General features: G+C 42.0%; 1 protein-coding gene across 3 annotated transcripts in view; it reads left to right on the forward strand.

The window, feature by feature from the left end:
• The window catches only part of RASGEF1B (RasGEF domain family member 1B), a 559731-nt gene extending 550101 nt beyond the window's left edge, over positions 1-9630 (forward strand). For all 3 annotated transcript variants that reach the window (XM_058667162.1, XM_058667163.1, XM_058667164.1), the window contains 5 exons: positions 376-471; positions 4520-4615; positions 4971-5094; positions 6732-6804; positions 9451-9630. In XM_058667162.1, coding sequence (XP_058523145.1) covers positions 376-471; positions 4520-4615; positions 4971-5094; positions 6732-6804; positions 9451-9475 — 414 coding nt within the window. In that variant the 3' untranslated portion in view covers positions 9476-9630. The remainder of the gene's footprint in view (positions 1-375; positions 472-4519; positions 4616-4970; positions 5095-6731; positions 6805-9450) is intronic.
• The last annotated feature ends 3514 nt before the right edge of the window (positions 9631-13144 follow it).

The following is a 13144-nucleotide window of genomic DNA, read 5'->3' on the forward strand; positions in this document are numbered from 1 at the left end:
CCAAGTATTGAGTCACATAGTTGACCATAAGCTGGCCCATGAAATTTCAAATGAAGCCAGGAAATACTTCTAGTGCTTGAGTTTAATGCTTAGTTATCAGTTTTGGGTCTGATCCCGACAATCAGCCTGAAAATGTTTAGTTTTAAAAATATTACAGCTGAGAACAGTTTATATAAACAAACTACATCTCTGGAAAGAAAACATCTGTGTTGTAAATGTGTCACATGTGCATGGGGGTGTGTAAGAGGGATCAGTTTTATTCCTTAGAAGTTCCCTTATTTATCTTGAATTTTCCATGTATTGTCAAATATGTGGTCTTGTAAACTTCCTACTGTTGAGAAGTAAGTTGTGAATGCTCTGCTCTGTTACCTGTAGCATCAAATGGACCCTTCAAGCAATTTCTATAATTACCGCACGGCTCTCCGAGGAGCAGCACAACGGTCTTTAACTGCTCATAGCAGCAGAGAGAAGGTATGTACTTAAACTGATGTGTTATTTGTGTTAGAGTTGCCACAGCTTACCTAGAAACAGGATGTGAAAAGCCCAATTGAACTGCTTTGATCTATTCAGATATGAGAGAAATGTTCATTCCAGGCATTCTAGCACTTTCCACATAGAGAAGGGGAATGCTCAGAGAAAGCTGAACTGAGGAATTGGAGAGGTGACTTAGGTGGAGAACTTTGCACATCCCTCTTGCCATGTTATTGTTGCCTGCCTTAGATATTCTGCAGTGAATCTTAGTTGTGTTTCAAGCAATATATTAAGTCATGCATTAAGATGACTAATAGCGTTAGATAGTAATTCGGCCTAATGGAAAACAGACATTTAATCTCTGCACAAGGTGGCTGACTTAATGTAACCTTTTTTTTTTCTTTAAGAGAATTAGCTTACCTCCTATGGTTAAGTCATTTATTTTCAGAAAGGAGGTGAGTTGCTGCAGCGTCAAGCCTGCTGTGACTAATTGGATATGCAGGTGGCAGGAAAAAGTACAGGGGTGATGTCTGAGAAAGTAGCAATCTTGTTCTTGCTACCCAGTGTGTACACAAGTAAATCTCCTCCTGGATGTCCTGTAATGGACTCCAAGGTCCCATTGTGGGCAGCGGTTGAATGTTATGTTTTCTTCTGAAGAGGAAGGCCGCTGTTTCACAAAGTTTGTTGATCTTTGTTTTATTTGAGAAATAAATACTCACTTATGGTAAATTGACTAATGAAAATTGCTTGTTAGATGAAATCTTCCATTAGAACCCGTCTCCTTTTATCTTTATCGCGTCTGCCACACATGAGGAAAATGAGAATATTTTAAGAGCAGTCTTAGCGTGCTCTGTCTGAAAAGCTTCAGCCTCAGTAAGCTCAAAGGCAGATGCCAAAACTGTTGTCTAAAATTGCCAGATTGTCTCTGAACCCAATCTGAACGTGAGTTCTGATCACATTTGGCAAATATGGTAAAGATATTGCAATTTTTGAAATCAATCCTCCGGCAAGGTCAAGGATGGGAAGAAGCAGAGCCTGCCATCTTTCACTGTGACCCAAGCAGAACTTTTCCAGCTTTGCAATTTTCCTTGCCCAGACCCCAGACACCCTGTGTTTTGATTGAGAAAAGATCAACTCAGATTTGCTAAGGCTCAGAGAATCAGCATGTGTGTGGAAGGATGCCAGCCTGGGTCCCTCAGGGTCCCATGGAGGCTGCAGGTGGTCTTTGTCAGCCTTTCAGGGACAGATGCAAGGCTCTCTCTGCTGGGTCCTCAATGAAAGTTGGGCAGGTGCTGCTTCCAGAGGGATTTGCAAGATGTAGTCTGTTAGGAAGCCCTAGCACTGGCCAAATTCTGCAGTTTAGACTCCAACAAAGATTGCATTTGTAGGAATCGAACAGCTTTTTTCCCAGAAGAAGTCTGATATGTTTACCCCTTCTGTGATCTAAGAAACGGTAATATTTTGTCAATTAAAAACTGATTTGTGTTGGATTTGCTTTTTAACATCTACAAATGGATTCAGAGTGGCCATCTGCATAAAGCTGTGCCACTCATAAACAAATGAAATCACAACCAATTTTTAAACATACGCTCTTTCTTTTTCACCATTGATCTGGAAAGATTAAAAAAATTCTGGTAAAAGCCATATTTTATTAAGTAAGATTGGTATGCGTTTTCCACTGATTGATTGAGAGAGATGGAGACAGAAAAAGAAAGCTCCACCTGCTTATTAACTCCTCAAATGTCTGCAATGGCAGAGGCTGGCCTGGGCCAAAGCTGGGAGCTAGGGGACTCAATCTGGATCTGCCACACTGGTCAGAGGGACGTAGGCACTTGAACTTTTATTGCTGCCTCCTAGGGTCAGCATTCACGAACGGCTGGACTCCTGAGTCAAGTGTTGAACAGAGGGTATGTTCTCAGCTGGCATTTTAGCCATTAGGCCAGATACCCACCCCTCTTTCTTTTCTTTTTTGAGGTGAAGGAATGTTTTCTTTATTCCAGAGCGATTTCATGTGTTATAATCTTCCTGGCAACATAATTAAAATAATAAAAATCTTTGCTCTTCTTCCAATTCTCAAGTTTATGTGTTTGAAGTGTCACATCTCTAGGTACTTAATAAACAACAACTCAAATCTGTCTTAAACCAGAAACCCTAAAATTACTTTTTTCTGTGATTATTTGTGTTTCAGTGTAAGGTTGCTAGCCACTCCTTACATGATAAGGTGGTATTAAACCCTCCAGTCATTCTTTCCGTTCCCAGCAGCATTCAGTTCAAGGTGAAGAACTGATGATACCTCATAAGGTGTAGTTGCTGAGTGTGAACTGGAAACATTTTGAAAGGGACTGGGAAATGTTAGGACACCTGAAGTCCTGCCACTCAGGCAAGACAATCTTTGGCAAGATCTTCAAGAAACCAAATTTTTACTCTCTCCTCTTTAAAACCTGTGCATTCCCTTACCCTGTGGAAATCCAAAGTCCTAATAAGGTGCTGCTTTTTATTGTGTTGGACTTGTGTGGAGGCCACAGATCGGAGGAGAATTACCCATTCACACACGAGAAGTTGAGGAAGACTGTGAGATTTCTCTCTTGCATGTGGGCATCAGGAGTGGAGAAGTTGAGCACTATTAGGTTATTGCTGTGGAAGAATGATTCAATCAATTGTAGAGCATCTTACAGGCCCCTGTTAATGCAGAAATCACATAAGGTATAACCGTGCCACTCAGATTTTAATCGGGTATCTGCCAGAGCCTGAAACTCAACTGTTCTTGCCCATAGTATTCTTCCAGAGAGGGTTCTGATGTGCTTTCATTGTTACTGTGATTGTTTAGTTCTAACACAGTGGAAGTCACTAGTAATACTGGAAGCAGAAGATCCTGAGATGTTTATTCATTAGCTTTAGACTTCACAGATGACAGTAAATCAGAGTAGAATATGCATATGGGCTGTGGAAACTGAAGATTCACTTGTTATTTTCAGAGATCAATGAAACAAACAAAAATGTTGCTTTTGTGATGTTGGGGGGGGTGGGGAGTCTGCATTTTTTCCTGGAAGTAAATTGAAAATATTTTTATCTGTGAGTCAAAAAATATGTTTTCCCATTGATTTGGTACAGACGTGCCACTTGAGTCTTGAGTTCAGAATGCTTAGAAGACCAGTGTTGAGGAAATAAGACAGATGCATGATCCTGTTTTTGTGCATGGTTTAATAACATCACAGCAAGTTTTTGTGCATTTGGGATTTAACATTAAACACATGCTACCTTATCAAACCAAAAAATTGAATCAGAAAAGTATTACCAAGGAAGATTCTGGGTTTTTTCAACACCCATTACTTTTAATTACACATTTGTATTTCTCTTTCACTTGAAGCACGTCTATCTCATACCATGTTGTGCAAGGTACATCTTAGGTGATTTCCCAGGAGAGCAGGTGCTAACTTGTTCTCTCATTTATAGTCTAAGTTTACTCAGTAGGAAGTTGTGGCAACTACAGCCTATAACCCCTTTCACAATAGTTTGAGCAGTGCCCTCAAGGGTAAAATAAATTTACATGGGGAAAAAAGTTTCATCTAAAGCACAGACACTTAAATTTTATGGCACTACAGATTTTTTTAGAGATGATTATTACATTTTAAAGTCTTGGTTCCTGTGGTGTTAGGTGTACTGTTAATATTTTGCTATAAGCAGGAAGTTAATAGCTAGAAAGCAATAACTCATTAAGACATTTTTCCTTGAATTGTTTCAATGTTTTTATTGTAGTTAGATTTTGTTGAAAGCTGCCGCATTATGAAAAATAGGGAAAAAAAGCTGTAAGAAAAACATTATCAGGTCTACTTTCCAACAAAACATGTCCTGCTGTGTTTGGGTTATTGATGACATTTAAAGCTTAGGCACAATGACATTAGCAAGGAAAATGGTGTCATACAACTTTAATCCACTGTGCGCTTTCATGAAATCTAAAGTTTACGTTATTTGGTGATCTTTGATGTTATTTGACAAGAGGTTAAACGTGTATTTGCTGAGACAAACCAGAATATTTTGTTTTCTCTAGATTGTGATACCATTCTTCAGTCTCTTAATCAAAGACATTTATTTCCTCAATGAGGGCTGTGCCAACCGCCTTCCTAATGGTCATGTCAATTTCGAGGTGAGTGTGGTAAGGTCTGGTCCAGGAAGAGGGTGAGGGGCAGCAACCCAGTTTGCATTCCAGGTCAGGCAGCCAAAGCTGACTGTATTGGTTTCTAGGAAATTGTTATTTTTCCCGTACTACTTGGTAAGAAATTAACAAGATCAAGTAAACTAGAGATGATACATCGTTGTTGCTGTTATAATAATAATTACTATTAGAGTGAACTTGATTTAGGGTTTACCAACAAAGTTTTTATCAAATTAAGACAGTTGGGTAACTTAGAGGTTTGAAAACTAAAAGGAAGTAGTTCAAGTGGAATTATTTCTTTCAGTTTTTAATGATTGCCTTTACATTCTCTTTGATTCTCTTCTAGAAATTTTGGGAGTTGGCCAAACAAGTGAGTGAGTTTATGACTTGGAAGCAAGTGGAGTGTCCATTTGAGAGGGACCGCAAGATCCTGCAGTATCTTCTCACAGTCCCGGTCTTCAGTGAAGATGGTGAGCCCCATGAGTTGAGCTGCCACCAGCACCCCTAGATTTTACATTTAGGACATTAGTGTGTAAAGGCATGGTGCTGGGTTCCTCGTGTAGTGTGGGGCGCCTGTCCTCTGATCTTTTCCAAGCTAAGTTTTTGTTGCACAGAACGCCTGCGACTTTCTCTAAAATATTTTTACTTAATATTCACTTGTAATCAACACATTTCTGTTTTTAAGCATTCCTGATGATATAAGGAGTCTTTAAAAACTTCATATAAAAATCTGTGCATGAATTTTGAAATGTTTTGGAACCAAAGTAAGCCAGTCTTTATTTGTGGAAGACAGAGAGACAGACAAGCAGAGATCGCTCCTTGCCTGGTTCACTGCTCCGAATGCCACCAGCAGCCAGGCTAGGTTCAGCCACTGCCAGGAGCTGATAACTCTGTCTGGACATCTTACGTGGGTTGCAGGGACCAAGCAATGAGCCATAAGCAAGATCTGCATTAAAAAGAAGCTTAGCATGAGAAGCAGAGCCAGATCTTGAACCCCACACTGAAATAAGGGTATTTATTCCAAACTCCTAATTTTTGATGACATCCCAGCTTGACTGCTGTGACAATTAATTGCTTACCCCTAACTTCAACTGTAGTTTTCCACAGAATTTTTATAGCACTGTTGTATCAGAGCTGCAAAGCTCTTGGCACAAATGGAAAGTTCTAGAATTTTTTTCCCCCTTGTTTGGTCTTTTTTCAGTGGAGCAAAGTGTGTTTTTTAGGTTGATGGGTACTTTGGGTAAAGCAATCCAGAACAGTAAATTGCTACCCCCCTGCTGTTTAAAAAAGTTGTGCAAAGATCTGATCTGTTAGAGTGTTAGGAAATTTGAAACAGGAAAAAGTGACGACATATATATAGAGAGAGTTCACAAGAGACTTGGGCATTTCTTCTACTGATTTAGCTTATCTCCATATAGGAAGCAATAACACATGTTAGCCCGTGATTCCTCCTTTTAGATTGGTGGTGCTTATAGTAGTGGCTGAAGAACATTTTGGGTTAGAATTACCTATTTCAGAGGGCACACATTTGCTTGTTTTTAATCACTTTAAATAGAATTATCAACACGCTTTTGTATGTTTAGATAAAGATTCTTTTTTATTTAAAAATAGGAAATAACATTAGAAGGATAAAAAGTTGACCTAGGAGATGTGCCTTTTTACCAATTAAGGGTTTCTTAGAAGCTGAGACTGCCAGCAAAGGATCTCCACTTCTTTCTTTGCAAAAAAATGGCAGTTGAGTTTGTGACCATATCACATGACTTGCAATTTGTAAGTCTTTTAGTCTCATAAATGCTTAGTTAATAAAGTGTTAGTTTGGCTCAGACACTTTTGGGTTTTTCTTGAACTGGTCAGTCAGGTGAAATAGCCTGTATATATATATATATATATACATACATATATATATATATATATATACATATATATATACATATATATATATATACATATATATATATATATATGTAAACGGTGAACCTTCTTAGTCATCATTTGCTATCTTCAAGCGCTTGTTTCCCTGTAGTGTTGGGGTGGAGCTGAACAGGGCATGGATGTGGTATTGTATCAGAAGGCTGCCGTAGTGATTAATTCTTTCTTTGATTTTTAGCTCTTTATCTGGCTTCTTATGAGAGTGAAGGTCCTGAAAACCACGTAGAAAAAGACAGATGGAAGTCTTTAAGGTGAGTCACATTGCCTCTCGGTTTGTGGATCTAAAGGAAATGACAATTGCACTTGAAGAAAGCTGCATGCTTCCCAGGGGAAGTCCCTGCCTACTGTCCCAAGATCCTGTTTACCACCTCTTTGTGGCCTGTGATTCTCGTTACCATCATGCAGTTTTATTACCTTTTTTCTTCTTTTCTTTCTTTTTTGCTGGACTGGTAGATCCGTGATGACAATGTTCTTCCAACTCTATCCCATTTTGCAATGGAATAAGGAACTGAAGTTATCCCATGGTGTGAACAAAAGTGCTAGTTTTGTTTGTCGTAAAATCCAAAATTCAGCTCTTTATTTCTGAAGGATCATTAAAATTTTACTGGACCCTAGATAAAAACAAGAACTAAGTACAATCAACTTGATAAACTTGGGTGTGTCACGTACCAATCACCCCCTCTTTGGTTTCAAAGAGAGTTAGGATTTCTAAAATAATCTGGAGGGTTTTTGATATTTCGTTAGTATTTTCAAACACATCTAGGATGAGTAATTGTGCATTGTAAGCATTGGAGATATTATTATAGGGAAAAGCTATCTGGAATATTGTCTAACAGTCAAGATTACCATCATTGCATTTCTACCAGATAACTCTGGGAAAGTGTAGCTCTCTTATTCTGGGTTTTCCAAGCACTCTTCTTTTTTTTTTTTTTTTTTCCAATTGTGCTCCCAGTATTGTTTTTGGAGTCCTGATTATAGCTGGTATTAGAAGCAGGATGGTTAAGACATTCTTGTACTTGGTTTTGTGAGATTTAGTTTGTTTCAAGGGAACATTTGGGTCTCCTTCTTTGTATCAGTGAGGAAGCATGAGGTACACAGGTGTCAGGATTACTGTGCTTACGCGTCCTGCTGCAAACTATGGGTCTGGAGATGTTTCTTCTAGCCACAGATAGACGGTGCCGCCTGGCCTGCAGTCATAGGAATGTAGCAAACTTCCTTGGCTGATGCCTGAAGATTTTTAAAAAAAATTATATGCCTGTCCTGGGAACATTTCAGGTAACATTTTGTATTAAGAGATAATGGTGCCACTGTCTTTTATTTCTCGTGTAAAACATATGAGCCCCAGAGTACATATCTTGTTGCATAAAGATTTATTTATTACAGAGCAATAGGGAGAGAAGGAGGGGGAAGAAGAATAGGAAGAGTGACAGAGAAAGTTCTTCCATCTGCTGATTCACTCCCTAAATGGCAGCAACATCCAAGGTTGAGCCAACCTCAAGCTAGGAGACCTGGAGTTCCGTCTAGGTCTTCCCCATGCATCTCAGAGGCCTGAGTATTGAGCCATCATCTTCCCTGCTGCCTTTCTAGGCACCTTAGCAAGGAGCTGCATTGGAAGTAGAATAAGCAGGGGATGATGGTGTCACAAGTGGCAGCTTAATCCACTCCAACACATCACCAGCCTCCAGCTATCTCTTAGGTGATACTTTAAATGACATGTTCCTATCGATTAGTGCTTAGGACACGAAGATTCACAAGTCAGATGATCAACAGTGAAAATCGAATTGTATAATTTCCTATTTCATTGTGTGCTGCATACATAGCGTGCAATAACCTAGCATTTGATGGGTTGCAGTGTTATCAATGAATGTACTGAAAAATTTAGAAATGTGAGGGGACCAAGAAGGTGCACTGGTTTAAGCTGCAGTCAAGAATCTGTGACTGTCTGCTGTGGTACAACGCTCCCATGCTTTGGAGAGGTGGTTGAGGGACAAGCAGTGGAACAAAGACAGTGATGGAGGAAAAATCCACCCAACGAGGGGTAGATGTCTTCTGGAAAGGACTCGCTTCCATGTTATGGGTGTGCTAAAGGACACTTGAAGTCAGACTTCCCTGTGTGTCTGCCTTGGAGCTGGGCGCTCTTTCCTGCTTCTATGGAAGGCACTCCAGAGCTCCAGCACAGGCTCCCCGCCCCCACCCCACCCCCAGTGCCTGCCCGGCCCTGCCTTGGGCTCCATTGTCACTCAGCCTCTGCCCCGGCACTGTTACTGTTACTGAGTGACGTGGAGTGACAGCAGGTGTCAGCCAAGTCACAGCAACTGCCCGGAGGATGAATAAAACAGGTGATTTTCTTGTGACTACTTAGTGTTCTAGAAGGATAGTACCTATCCGAAAACTTGTCTGTATTTCAGATTTGAAGACAAAAGCCTGTTTTTACATACTATTTTCTTGCTTTCCCTAGAGCGGTTCATTGCAGACCCCTACACTTAACAGTGGCAGTGACAATCACCGCTTTGAGGGCAGACACCTTTTTTGTCCACCTACTGCTTAAAAGATAGTCATGGCAGTGGAGGATCCTCCCATTTTTCTAAGTGAACACGTCTGTAAACCAAGCCAGTGCATAATAAAACGCTTTTCATCACGTGTCTTTTAATATAAATAAAACCCCTCATCATACATGTGTTATCCATAAACATAGCTTTTGTCATTCCCTGCTCTTTGTTTTCAGTGTTGGGCCGTTTTCCTAAAGGGCCAATAGGACTTCAAAGCTTGACTTCTCCTCCTCCTTTAACCATGTAAACTCAGACTGGAAACAGGAAAGATGAAATGAGTAGTCAGCAAGTCACTTTAACTTGAATTTACATCATCTGCCGGTTCTGAAGACCTTCTGTATCTTGCAGGTCCAGCCTCTTGGGCAGAGTTTAACAAATGGGAGATAATTGTTGCTGCGCTGCTGCTGCTGCTGCTGCTGAGGAATGCTGTACATCCCTGAAGGGCTGGCTTTTGTTTTCTGGCATCACATTCCAGAACAATCAGGAAAGACCCCACCTTCAGCAAAGCCGCGCACTCCTTGTCAGAGAGCTCCTGGGGACCTGAAGTCCCCACAGGCCACAGATGGACACAGAGTGTTCTACGGAAAACACTTGAGAGAGACTTCTCCCCGGGTCCCGGCTGTGCGCATGATTCACCGCCTGGAATTTCCATGTGAATCACAGCTCTGCACCTGGATGCAGTCTTCTTTTGTCTGTGTGTGGGTTTTTTTTTTTTTTTTTTGGTTGAACATTTGCTGCTAATGGGACTTACCTTAGGAAGCCCATGTGTCTTTGTTAACTTAAATGAAAAAGGGAGAGGAGGGAGGGGAAAAACACTCTCCATTCTGATCTGGAACCTTTAGATGGCGCGGCTTGGCGGAGAGGGCCGGCCACGGGAGCCGGATGCTGCCTGCGGACCTTCTTCCCATCCTGATTGCTGTGCAGTGAATTCCTCTCCTCCCTCTTCCTACAAGGTTTTGAGTTGGCTGCTGGTTAGCAAACTCCTTTGTACCTATATAAGTTATTTAATATAATAATGAAGCTCAACACTGTGGTAGGAAAATAGCCACTAGGACAAAAACAAAACGAAACAGCAGACAAGCAAAAAGCAGAGTTTGTTGTTGGACCGCTTACCAGGCGCGGACTTGCTGGTTGTCGTCACCCTCCTGAGTTGTTTACAAGGGACCATTATGTTCTACGGAGGCATTTTTCAGTCTTTTTTTTTTTTTAATTGTGTTTCGTTTTCCATGAATGTCTTATGTTTTCCTTGTAAATTTAAATGATCAGACTTTAAGGGTCTTGAAAAGCCCACAGTAGAATGACCTAATGACAATTTAATTTTGTTAACTGACTCTTATTTTTCATTACTTGTGGAGTCTCTCGGAGACCAACCTGTAAACAAAGCGAGCCCTGGGAAAGGTAGCTCCGTCCCCTCCCCCGCCCGCCACTGCAGCAGTGAACACCACTGGAAACACCTTGCTGGGACTGGGTGATTTCATGGTGAAACAGTTGATCTTGTTAAACATCTAAATAAGTCTGTAGCTGCTCTGCGAACAGCCATTATATTTATTTGCTCTAGGAGAAACTGTAGAGTAGTAATCTATGCTAACAGAAAAACAAAAACACCATGTGTCAAACAGAAAAGCATTTCCAAACTTAATAACATGGTTTCCAGAAACAGAGCATGTCTGTATGCTGTGCGCCATCCCAGCAGACCTCAGATGTCTCCAAGTTGTCCCTTTACAGCAAGCAATATATTTTACACTCTGCAGTCAGGAGTTGTGGCGTCTTTTTCTTTTCTGGGTGGATTGTTGGGTGGGGTAGCTGTGGTCAAGGTACTTCACCTCAAGAGACCATGCCTGGAAATGGGTGTCACTGAAGGAATCGCATTAAGGGGGTGTGTACCTGGGGCATTTAGTATCTAAAGATGGATAATGATGGATAATGAACAAATACCATTTGCCGGGCTTTTTTTTTTCCCTACAATTTAGCCTATATTATGTCATCCTCGGCCTCACTTCTGTAGGTGTGGGGATGGTTGTACAATAATAATTTGCTTGAGGCCAAATGGCTCATGAGAAGCACCAAGGTCTGAACTAGGCCTACTGATTACAGAGCCCAAACTTGCATGCCCCACCACCATGACATGTGCAATTACAGTATGCTTATGAACCACCTTGTTAGTTATTTAAAACAGTTAAAGTTTTAGGTCTTATGATTTTACACACAGCTAATTCCCGCAGCCTGGTTCTTTACCGTGAGCCGAAAACACCAGAGGCAGCGAGGTTATCTTCGGAGGTTTATTCCAGCGGGGTGGTGGGGTGGTAGAGCAACAAGGAAAAAAGGGAAGATGGAGACACCTGGAACCCCTTACACTAAGTGAGCCCCTAGGCGTTAGGGGTAGGGGTGGGAGGTACTTTTTTTTTTTTTAAGATTTATTATTATTGAAAAGCCGGATATACAGAGAGGAGGAGAGACAGAGAGGAAGATCTTCCATCCGATGTTTCACTCCCCAAGTGAGCCGCAACGGACCGGTGCTGCGCCGATCCTAAGCCGGGAACCAGGAATCTCTTCCAGGTCTCCTGTGTGGGTGCAGGGTCCCAATGCATTGGGCCATCCTCGACTGCTTTCCCAGGCCACAAGCAGGGAGCTGGATGGGAAGTGGAGCTGCCAGGATTAGAACCGGCGCCCATATGGGATCCCGGGGCGTTCAAGGTGAGGACTTTAGCCGCTAGGCCACGCTGCCAGGCCCCAATGGTGGGAGGTATTGAGGGCAAGCCCCAGGGGATTGGTGCCAGCAGGTGAATGCCTAGGGATGATTGGTGAGTGGGCGGAGTTGGGAGATTGGGGTGGCGTTCTCCCATTGGTGGATGGCTGGACCAGCGCGAATTTTGTGAGCTGTGAGGCAGAAAGAATGGCGCCAGGCAGGGTCTCAGTCTCCGTGATGAGCTTAAAATAGCTCTTCACACACCTTGCTTATTTGCAACTTTGGGTGCTGGAGGTTTGGGGTGGGGGCCCAAAGAGTGCCGATACTGCTGTCCTGAGAAGCGAACTGGAGTTCAGGCTCTCTTGTCTCCTTGGTCCCCCCTGAGATGTTGCTTTCTAGGGGTAGCAGAGGGAATGACACAGGAAGGTTTCTTCTGCACTGTCCGAAGACAGGCAGGCCATATCACACAAGAAATGGCTCTGGGAAAATAGTAGTGTTTGGCAGGAGGAGAATGAGTGAGAAGAGAGACCAGGCCATGAACAGCCTCTGTTGGGGCATCCAGGGTGGCACAGAAGGGCAAGGCAGCTGGTTCAGAATTGACAGGCTTGAACACTTCTGTCAGGCTCTGGGCTATAAGGTGGTCTCTTAGGTCTTAGCACCCAGTCTGGAGTGATTTAGGTGAATTTCTATATTGGCTTAAAGAATGAGAATTCTATAAAAAGGGAGGTTGTAGAATTGGCTCTTTTGCCTAGGAGGGTTATTCTATTTGACCTAGCACTACTACCCCTGGGAGATCTATTCTCTGGTGACCAGAAAAATTCCAAGGATGTTAAAACATCATACGTTGCAGGAAATGTGGTTAATACAGCTCTACAACACCGCCCATTTCCCCGAACGCTCTACTACTTCAGTGGGTAGCAGCAATGTTGGCCTCCCGGCCCTCAATGTCAGCAGACTGCAAAGTGTGGCTGCTGGCCAGGTCCAGACAGCTGCCTGTTTCACGTGGCCTACAAGGTAACAGTAATCTAAGCAGCAACAACAAAAACAAGGTTGGTTCATGACATGAAAGCTATGTGAAATTCCAATTTCCATGTTTATGACTGAAGTGATGGCCACACTCATCTGTGTATTTTCTTGTGGCTCATTTCTGCTAAAAATGGACACTCTTCTCAGGAGACTGTGCTGCTCTCAGTCTTAAATATTTATTCTCTGGCCTTTTGCTCAAAGTTCACTGCCTTTTTAAGAGCATTACAAAGATGGTTTACAAAAGTCCTGTGAGCTAGTAAGTCTGGCATTAGATACCTAAATGTGGCAGCTGGGAAAAAAAAAATTCTCAATGTGGTCCTACTCCTGAGA

Source organism: Ochotona princeps, chromosome 7, assembly GCF_030435755.1.
Source record: "Ochotona princeps isolate mOchPri1 chromosome 7, mOchPri1.hap1, whole genome shotgun sequence".
NCBI lineage: Eukaryota > Metazoa > Chordata > Mammalia > Lagomorpha > Ochotonidae > Ochotona > Ochotona princeps.